Below are 10,000 nucleotides of genomic sequence, written 5' to 3'. Positions count from 1 at the left end.
AGCTGATCCAGGATCTCTTGGTCCAAGCCAACCCCGACACAGCCACGCTCATCATTCCACGCCAGTTTCTGCAGGTACAGCGCCATCACGCAGAATGTGTTGCTTGCAAAGGATCAACGTGCTGCACACACACACACACACACACACACTCACCCACACTCACACACACACACTCACTCATACTCACACTCTCACTCTCACACACAAAAACACAAAAACACACACCACCCCCCCTTCTCTCTCTCTCTCTCTCAAGGTCATCACCACGGTGGGCAAGCGGTTGACGGCTGAGGACATGGCAGTGGCGGATGTGGAGACGTGGCTTGCGCTTGTGGGGAGCTGCTTCACCCAAATCACACAGCTTCAAGAGCCCAGGCCAGAGGACCTCAACAAGTGCCTGGGCGTCTTCTTGCAGACGTGCGCCATGCTCTGCCAGCAACAGCACCAGCAACTACAGCAAGCCCGCGACATTGGACATACGCTTGCCCTGACAGTGGAGCACATTGTCTCCCCTTGCTTGTCCGTGTACGCGGGCCAGCACAAGCAGCACATGAACGCGCGCAAAAACTTCACCATGCTGTGCCAGAAGTGGCTGCCCACCCTCCTGCTGCTGCACCAGCAGTTTGAGCACGTGCGCGCCCCAGTCGAGGAGGTGCTGTCTCTCAACCTCTTCTCCAGTGAACACATCCCATTCTTCGCACAAGCATGCGAAGACCCGTTTCCATTTGACCTCGGCAAAGGTGGGGGCACCACCGCCACAACCGCCACCACCACCACCAACAACAACAACAGCAGCAACAACACCAACAGCAACAACAACACAGGCTCCGCCGCCACTGATGCTGGTACTTTGACATCTTCCTCGTCCTCGTCTGCGAATAAGAACGCTGCGTCGACGTCGGGGACACCGCACACCAAGCGGCCAAAGCTTGGCCAGCGCGCCGACACGTACCCACGTGCGCTCTTCGACACGCTTCGGCAGCTGCTGGCAACATCAGAAGCAGAGGGAGATGTGATGGCCGGCGCAGCCCTGCACGGCATGGTCACGCTCATGACGGTGATTGCCCGCCGTGTGCGCAGCATCATTGCGCCGCTGAGTGATGGCGACGATACCAGCAGCACTGCCAAGCCAACGTCGACCCCGGCAAGCACGAACAGCGGTGGTATGGCATCCACCAGCGCCACCGGGGCAACGCAGCAGAAGATCAACAAGAACCCGCGCGGGACGGTGGAGGAGGTGATGGCCTACAACGTGATGCGTGAGTTTGTGGCCATCCTCATGGCCGCGCAGACGCGCTCCGCTGCAGCCACCGCCGCCACCATCGGTGCGCTGTTTCGGGTGTTTGCCGAGCACCGCGTGTACATGGAGACGTTTGATGCCGTGCACGACCGCGTGGTGACCAAGTGGGCTGCCAGCGTCGCAAAGTCCCTCGTCACCGCGCTTCATGCACCACAGCAACTAACACAGGCGCCTACAGCAGCAGCTACCACGACCTCACATGGCAGCACCGCCGGCAGCATCCCCGCCAGCATCCAACACACGGCTCCTGGCGTGGAGGCCACGGCCAAGTGCCTGCACGACATGGCAAGCTGCTGCTACCTGTTTGTGGAGGAGCACCTTGAGGCCATCTGGCTGCAGCTGCTGCCGCGCACGTGGCTGCTGTCCCCAGCCTCTGATCCCGCCGCAAGCGCCGTGCTCGCGTTCACGCGCTACATCCTCTCCCTCTACGCAAAGCTGCGACAGCTGGACGCTCCCGCCAAGGCGCTCGCAACAGCATGCGTGCACCTCGTCTCGCACGCACGCAGCACGCACACCCTCACCGCCACGATGGAGGGTGCGGGCTGGCACGACGCCCGGGCTGTGTCTTCCCTGTTCCTGCGCGAACTGGCGCAGGCGTGGGCAGCCGCAACCAACATGCTGCCAGCCGGGCAGAGCACACACATCCTCACGACCGTGGCTGTAGCGTTTGAGCCCGCGTGGGAGCATATTCGCACAGCACGCGAGCGTGACCACGCTGACGAGAACGGGCACAGCAAGGGCAAGAAGACGCCAAAGAAGAAGGCAAAGGGAAAAAAGACAGACAGCGCTGGGGAAGCGGGTGATGGCAGCGGTGACATGCAGCCGGGTGCAGTGTGGGGTGCGCATGTGGTGTGCGCAACAACGCTGTGGCTGGCCATGATGTCTGGCCTGCTCACCAGCAGCGTCGTTGAGATGAGGGCGACCGCGGGCCTGTGCGCGGGCATGGAGGCCGTGCACCAACACTGCATGCAGCACTTGCAGGACCTGCCGCCGTCACACCCGGCGTCGGGCCTGCTGCTCATGGTGCAGGTGCGCCTCACCTTGTACATCACCGACCTGTGCATTGTGCTCCTCCGCGGCATGGACTGCCTGCCCACCATCTCCCACAGCGCACCTGCCGGTGACGGTGACCACCCATCATCGTCATCATCATCAGCGCCATCGCCCGCGGAACCAAAGCACAAGCAGCTGCTCTGGTCAACGGGCAAGACAAGCCGCCGCACGGCCCCGCTCGTCGCCCGTGTCACAGAGCTGCTGGCCGCCCTCCCCAGCGTGGACAGCCTGCACGCAACATACGACAGCCTGCAGCACAACGAGCTGGCAACGCGCACGCTGCTGGGCATGACGGCGTTTCTCATCCGCCAGTCCACGCTGCCAAACCTCCAGCACGCGCCAGATCTCGTGCCGCAGCGCAGCAGGAAGGGCAAGCACGCGCGCGGCAATGGTGGAAGCGCGCAGAAGGGAAAGAAGAGGACGGAGGAGGACACCAACGCCATGCAATTGGGCGACGACGTGGTGGGCACTGGTGCGGGTCAAGAAGCAACCAACGACGGTGAAGCAGCGCACGGCGGCAGCGGGGAGGCCCTGCGTGTGCGCGTGCATCAGACGAACAAGCACCTCATCCACACGCTGCTCGCCTTCAACCACCCGTCCAAATGGCTGGATGTTGTTGCCCTCTTCCCGCTCATCTGGGAGTGGATGGGCCGCCCCAGCGACAGCTATGCAGTCACAACTGATGCTGATGCGGTGGCGACCACTGCCACTGACGCAACACCACCACCAGCACCGACAACACCAGCAACAGCATCAGCATCAGCAGCAGCAGCCACCTCAACACTGACCGCAGCGCAGCTGCGCTTCTGCCAGACGATCGTGGATGCGCTGTGGCGGGACGTGGCTGCTGCCGACGGCGTGTTGGCGCTGCTCTCCTCGCCGGCGTTTGTCAACACGGCAGATGCGCACCCGGCCATCGCGGGCCGCCTGCTGCGATGCATTACTGCGGCGCTCGGAGCCAACGTTGACCACGACGACCCAAACATGGCCGCTGTGATTGGCTGGAATGACGATGCCTCCGCAGGCCATGCCGACACTGCCACGACTACAACCACAGCTGCAGGTTCGGCCATCGCCACAGATACAGCCGTGCCCGCTGTGTGCTTTGGCGATGGCATCGAGCACGCGGGCTCCACGTCACTGCTGGAGCTGTGCCAGGCGCTACAGCGGCTGCCGTGGCTGCACAGCCGCCACCTGTGCACACCCGTGCTGCTGCAGGCGACGCTGCCGCTCATTGGCCAGTGCCTGGCACTTGCTGCCGTGCCAGAGTATGCCGAGCAGTGCGCACACATCACCGTTACCGCGTGCACGCTGCTGCAGGCCGTGGGCCAGATGATCCGCGGACTGGCATTCAAACTTGGCGGCAGCAATCTCACCGCTTCTCCCGCTGGCCAAGACAGCAACGGTGACACGGTCGGCACTGCAACCGCTGCCGATTCAACTGCTGCTGCTATTCCTACTGCTGGCGTTAGTTGTGGGGTCGTGGCGGAACAAGGGCAGGCGCTGCTGGCGATGGTGGGCGAGACGCACGCACTTGTGCTGCACACGGTGGATTTGTGCACGGCGACCATGGCGAGTGGTGATGAGGGCGAAGGCGGGGACGCGCTGGCAGCGCTCGCAGACAGCGACAGTGCGCTTACCGTGTGCATGGACCTGCTGGCGTCGTTCATTGGCAATGAGCTGCTTGCACGCGTGCACATGACCGCACCCGCAGCATCTCTGGCCGCAGCGCCCGGCAGTAGTGGTGGTGCTGGTGGTGCTGGTACTGATGGTGGTGCAACTGCATCCAGTGGCAAGTCTGGCAAGAGCACGCGAAGAAAGAGTAAGGGCTCATCGTCAGCCAAAGATGAACCATCAGCAAGTGCCGCCGCAGCGAGTGTTGATGGTGCAAATCTTCTAATCCCACTCATGCAGGCTGCGCATGCAGCTGTGAGCAGCGAGACGCCGCTGCAGGGCGTGTTCACCCTGTCCCTCATCGAGCGCTTCCCCGCGTTGGTGAAGGACGCGATTGTGACGCTGACGGACAGCCAGTGCACCACGCTGTGTACTCACCTGCTCGCGGCCACGCCAGCCATGGCTCAGCTGGCAGCAGCTGTTGGTGTTGACTCGCCAGACAACCACGCGGGTGTTGTTCTTGTTGTCGACACCGTGCTGCGCGCCCTCTCTGCTGTTGTGCCGCTGCTCGACGCTGCACACGCACCACGCGCTGCCGGCAAGGACGTCTGCATCGCCATCTTTACGCAGGTGTTGTTGTTGTTGTTTAAGTTGCTGCTGTTGTTGTTGTTGTTGTTGTTGTTGTTGTTGTTGTTGTTGTTGTTGTTGTTGTTGTTGTTGTTGTTGTTGTTGTTGCTGCTGCTGTTGTTGTTGTTGTTGTTGTTGTTGTTGTTGTTGTTGTTGTTGTTGTTGTTGTTGTTTAAGTTGCTGTTGTTGTTGTTGTTGTTTAAGTTGCTGTTGTTGCTGTTGTTGTTGTTGTTGTTGTTGTTGTTGTTGTTGTTGTTGTTGTTGTTGTTGTTGTTGTTGTTGTTTAAGTTGTTGTTGTTTAAGTTGTTGTTTAAGTTGTTGTTGTTGTTTAAGTTGTTGTTGTTGTTGTTGTTGTTGTTGTTGTTGTTGTTGTTTAAGTTGCTGTTGTTGTTTAAGTTGCTGTTGTTGTTGTTGTTGTTGTTGTTGTTGTTGTTGTTGTTTAAGTTGCTGTTGTTGTTTAAGTTGCTGTTGTTGTTGTTGTTGTTGTTGTTGTTTAAGTTGTTGTTTAAGTTGTTGTTGTTGTTGTGTGCGAGTGAGTGAGTGTGTGTGCGAATTTATGTGTGTGTGTGTGTGCGATTGCGATTGCGATTGCGATGTAGTCGGTCGACCATCTGTGCCCATCCATATGTGGTGAATCGGCCTGCTTGTTCTCCGCTCACGCATGCGTTCTTGTGTCCCTCTTCGTTGCGCTGCGTAGGCATTCCAAGCGTTCAAGCTGTATCTCTTCACAGATGAAGAGAGCAGGTCACCCGTGCTGTCGCAGGTGCGTGTGCAAAGCCACGTGTGTGAAGCCACGGGTGCACTTTTCGCTTGCGGGCACATTCACGCCCACGCAGTGACGCACAACCACCCCTCCACAAACGAACTAACACTCACTCGCTCATGTTTCATGCACACACATGCACACGTACATACGCTCACCCACACATACGCACTCACGCTCACGCACACACGAAACTCCCCACCCCAACGACACCGCGGTGTAGCTGACGGAGGACGCACTAGGGTCGTTGGCGAGCGCTAGGCGTGGGTTACCCCACCTCCCGCTGTCGTCATTTGAGCGCATGTATGCCGCTGTTGTTCGCGTGGCCCTCCAGGCCCGCCACCGTCACGGTATGTGTGTGTGTGTGTGTGTGCGTCTGTGTGACTGTTTGTCCGTGTGTCTGTGTGTCTGTGTGTGCCTGAGTTGTGTGTGCTTACGAACGACCATGTGTTGATGCCGTCACAATCTCAAGTCGCAAGTGCTTCGTCTCACACGATGCGCTCACCGCTACACAGACAAGAGCGTGTCCGACGCAGCCCTCTCCTGCATCACGGAGATCACGCCTCGGTTTTCCGAGCAGCAGGTGTGTGCTCATGTTGCCAATTCTTGCGATTGTCTGACCTGAACGAATACGCTTGAAGAGCCATTGGTGTGCAAATGCGCTTGAATGCATGCTCGTTGCCCTCATCCTCACATAACACACACACACATACAGCTGCCGAGCGTGCTTGATTTCGTGGCTTCGGTGCTTGGTGCTGCTGCCACCGCTGTTGACGACACATCACAGCTGCACGAGTGTGCGCTCGCCATCCACCAGTACCGCACACTCATCACGTGCACGAACAACAATGCGGCTGCCCTGCGTCTGATGCGACGCGCGCACGGCCACACATTCCGCCATCTTCTGCGCATCGTCGAGGTATTCACTCACGTTTGGGATTGGTGTATATCGTCGTCGTCGTTGTTGTTGTTGTTTAAGTTGTTGTTGTTTAAGTTGTTGTTGTTTAAGTTGTTGTTGTTGTTGTTTAAGTTGTTGTTGTTGTTGTTGTTGTTGTTGTTGTTGTTGTTGTTGTTGTGTGTGTGTGTTGTTGTTGTTGTTGTTGTTGTTGTTGTTGTTGTGTGTGTGTGTTGTTGTTGTTGTTGTTGTGTGAGAGAGTGAGATAACGTGTGTCTGTGTGGTCTGTCTGTCTGTCTCTGTTTTGCTGCCATCATGCCGCGACTTGTTGAGCTTGAAAACCCGTACCCAACTGACTGCCATGTGACATGACCTTATGAATCACCACATCCCCCCCCACACACACATCGCCAGGCTTCGTCCCAAGAGTTGTTTGTGTGTACGACGCCTGAGGACACGCTCGAGCGTCATGTGCTTCACACGGATGTGATTTGCGCATGCTACCGCACCGTCGTCGCCCTCCTGCGATCTGGTGTGTGTGTGTGTGTGTGTGTGTGTGTGTGTGTGTGTGTGTGTGTGTGTGTGTGTGTGTCGGTGTGTGTGTGTGTGTGTGTGTGTGTCGGTGTGTCGGTGTGTTGTTTCTGCAATCCTCACCATGTTTGTGCCACCGGCTGCACTGTTCTCCCTTACAGATCACCGCAAGCTGTCCGACACACTCGCCAACGCCATCTTGCCTGCCATTGCCATGGTCTCCCTACCATCAGGCCCAGACAGGTGTGTGTGTCTGTGTCTGTGTCTGTGCCTGTGTCTGTGTTTGCGTCATTTGTTACTGAAAGTAGCTTGGAACCGCCTCCTTGAAAGCAGACTTGACTCGCTTCGCTTGCAGTTGCCTTGCTCACATTGATCATCGTTACGGTCGCGCTTGCTACCAAACAGACATCAGGCGGCCTGGGCATACAATCTGCCCACCCTCTTTGCGTCAGGGATGCAGGTCAGAACAACAACTACATTGCACGCGTTTCGTGAAACCTTTTCAGCCACCAAGGTTGAACTCTCTTCGCCGTCGCTCACACTGTCAACCACACCCATTTTCCACCCACGTCCACACACATCCACACACATTCACACACACCTTCACGCGCACACACGTACACAGCTCGTGGAGACGTTGGACCCCGTCGTGTTTGAGCTGCTGACGCGCCAGCGCCGCGTTGTGTCCACGCAGATGCCGTCCTTTGTTGGCATTGTCGCCAGAACATGCGCAAGGTCAGCACTGCTGCGTGTGTGTGTGCGTGTGTGTGTGTGTGTGTGTGGTGTGTGTGTGTGTGTGGTGTGTTGTGCTTGAGTGCCATGTGGGGGTTGCTGTGGAGGTGATGAGCATGTGCATGTTGGACTGTGTGTGCGATGTGTCGCTGCTTTTGTTTATGCTTCCCCGTCCGCGACCACCCTTCCACCATGTGTACCCATCTCCCATCTCCCTGGCTCACCAGTTTTTGTGTTTGTTGGCGTCTGTGCATGCAGTTTCCTGTACTGGTCGTCGTGCATTTCGCAGGTGACGGTGGACGCACACGTGGGCGTGCTGCGGCAGCTCAACAACGAATACAAGTGGGTTGACGTTGACGAGGCGCAAGCTGCAGACGACACGACGTTTCTCACACGTGTGCGACAGTCGCTGGTGACGCGCGCCACGCAGACGGCCGGCAAGCTCGCCCGTTCCTTTGAGGACCTTGCCACCTCCAAAGCAACTCTCGGTGTGTGTGCGTGTGTGTGTTTGCAATGTGTGTGTGTGTGTGTGTGTGCAAAGTGCGTGTATTCTGTGGTGAAAAGGAACTCCGTGCACATGCTTCTGTCCAAGCTTTAGCAACCCCTTTCATTCCCCCCCCCCACCACACACACATGTCTCACCCCGCCCCCGCCCCTCCTGCGCTCTCGATTCCAGGCAAGTTCGCACCGTATCTGCTGTCTGCGTGCTTGGTCCCGCTGAGCAATCTGATGCTGCCATCCAGCACGCGCACGGCGTTCTTCACGGGCATGTATCCGTTGGTGGACATGTGCACGTCATATGACCGCGATCTGGTGCACGCGGCGACGCCACCGGAGGCGCGACCGCTCTTCAAGCGCCTTTACGACGACTACAAGCGCTTTCACATGTACAGGGGCCAGTTCTAGCCTGAGTGCTGTCGAGCTGTACATACATGTCCTGAAATCGTTTGTGTGTGTGTGTGTGTATGTGTGTATGTGTGTGTGTGTCTGTGTGTGTCTGTGTGTGTCTGTGTGTGTCTGTGTGTGTCTGTGTGTGTGTCAGTGGTGATTGTGATGTGAATCAAAAAGACCAGACGTAAACAGAATCATTGTTGCAATGCGAACCACATGACGTCATTGTATGCGTGACGAGGCGTGTGTCGATTTTATTGATGACCACTCCACAACACAATGAGGAGAGCGATGCTTCCGATCCTGCTTGTTGTGGTGCTGGCCCTGCTTACCGTGCTTCCTGTGCCGTGTCTTGTGCAGGCGGCCGTGAACGACCGCACGATCGAGTACCGACTCTATGAGTCCACCAACACGACCTGCGGCACCCAGAAACGCGTGCGTGCGTGTGTCTGTGTGTGTGTGTGTGTCCGTGTGCGTGTGTGTGTCTGTCTGTCTGTCTGTCTGTCTGTCTGTATATCTCCTTCACACACACACACACACACACACACACACACACCTCTCTCTCCCTCTCTTTCCCTTAGTGACACGCTGGCATGGTTGTCTCCTTCCCCGCTCTGTCCCTCACCAAGTCACCAGTGTCTTATGCCTAACACGATAATTATCGTCATGTTCGTGGTCACAGTTGCATGTACTCGAGGAAGGCTCTTGCGTTCCAACGGGCTCCGTGTCGCTGCAGTTCACGACGTTGTCACCCAACAACGATGTGAACCTGCAAGCGTTTGCGTCCGCGACGTGCGACATGTCGACGCGGTACGCCAACGTGAACATCACCAACGACCAGTGCGTGCTTGACAGCACGTACGCGGTGGATGTACGCTATATCACGCGTGCCGGGTGCTCTGCCAGCTACGGTCCGAGCATGCTGCGCCTGACATACTACGACGGCTTCTGTTGGAGCAGCAACGTGACTGCCACTGGCGACATTGTTCCGGATGGCACCTGCATCTACAGCGAGGCCAATGGCTACTACTGGCGTGTGACAATGCCCGTGAGTGGCTGCGCTGTTGGTGCTCCAGTTCGCTTTCAGGTGTGTCATCGAGTGTCAGGAGGGTGCTCTTAATTGCAGATGATCTGCGGAGCCACGAAACACTTCCTTCACACACCTCTCAAACCATGTTGTCTGAGCTCCGTGTTTTCTGAGCTCCGTGTTTCTTCTCTCCTTCTCTCTCTCACACACACATACAACTCCACACACTTGCATGGACACAAACACAGGCGTACAACGATGCACAGTGCATTCAAGGGATCGGCGAGTACGAGGTTGAAGTGGGCCAGTGCCCGTTCAGCATTGAAGGCTCTCGGTTCTTTCTTGGCTGCACGTGTGACACCACCATTCCACTCACGTCGTCCATCTCCATTTCCCGTCCCCTTGTTGGGGCCATCGCCACGGCGGCTGCGGCTGTTCTGCTGCTGCTTTAAGCCAAAAGTGTTGCCATTTTGCGTGTGTGTGTGTGTGTGTGTGTACGTGTGTGTGTGTGTGTGTGTGTGTGTGTGTGTGTGTGTGTGTGTGTGTGTGTCGTGTGTGTGTGTGTGT

The 10,000-nt window shown here is 57.2% G+C and overlaps 2 protein-coding genes across 2 annotated transcripts in view; both read left to right on the top strand.

Moving 5' to 3' along the window:
- PTSG_00719 (uncharacterized protein) overlaps positions 1-8,527 on the top strand; it is a 9,051-nt gene extending 524 nt beyond the window's left edge. Inside the window, exons 2-13 of the mRNA XM_004998129.1 lie at positions 1-74; positions 257-4,597; positions 5,292-5,357; positions 5,581-5,707; positions 5,873-5,940; positions 6,073-6,276; positions 6,667-6,784; positions 6,945-7,026; positions 7,189-7,243; positions 7,409-7,518; positions 7,774-8,003; positions 8,192-8,527. The exon at positions 1-74 is cut by the window's left edge and continues 38 nt beyond it. Of these exons, the coding sequence (XP_004998186.1) occupies positions 1-74; positions 257-4,597; positions 5,292-5,357; positions 5,581-5,707; positions 5,873-5,940; positions 6,073-6,276; positions 6,667-6,784; positions 6,945-7,026; positions 7,189-7,243; positions 7,409-7,518; positions 7,774-8,003; positions 8,192-8,421 (5,705 nt within the window). The 3' untranslated portion in view covers positions 8,422-8,527. The remainder of the gene's footprint in view (positions 75-256; positions 4,598-5,291; positions 5,358-5,580; positions 5,708-5,872; positions 5,941-6,072; positions 6,277-6,666; positions 6,785-6,944; positions 7,027-7,188; positions 7,244-7,408; positions 7,519-7,773; positions 8,004-8,191) is intronic.
- A 158-nt stretch (positions 8,528-8,685) lies between these two features.
- PTSG_00718 (sperm protamine P1) lies at positions 8,686-9,885 on the top strand (the record flags this gene model as incomplete). The annotated part of the gene is made up of 3 exons (XM_004998128.1): positions 8,686-8,841; positions 9,089-9,493; positions 9,682-9,885. 3 exons carry the CDS (start codon positions 8,686-8,688, stop codon positions 9,883-9,885), a joined length of 765 nt encoding a protein of 254 aa, XP_004998185.1.
- Between the last annotated feature and the right edge of the window lie 115 nt (positions 9,886-10,000).

This window comes from Salpingoeca rosetta (genome assembly GCF_000188695.1).
Source record: "Salpingoeca rosetta unplaced genomic scaffold supercont1.2, whole genome shotgun sequence".
Classification (NCBI taxonomy): Eukaryota; class Choanoflagellata; order Craspedida; family Salpingoecidae; genus Salpingoeca; species Salpingoeca rosetta.
This window is presented reverse-complemented; position numbering and strand designations above follow the sequence as displayed.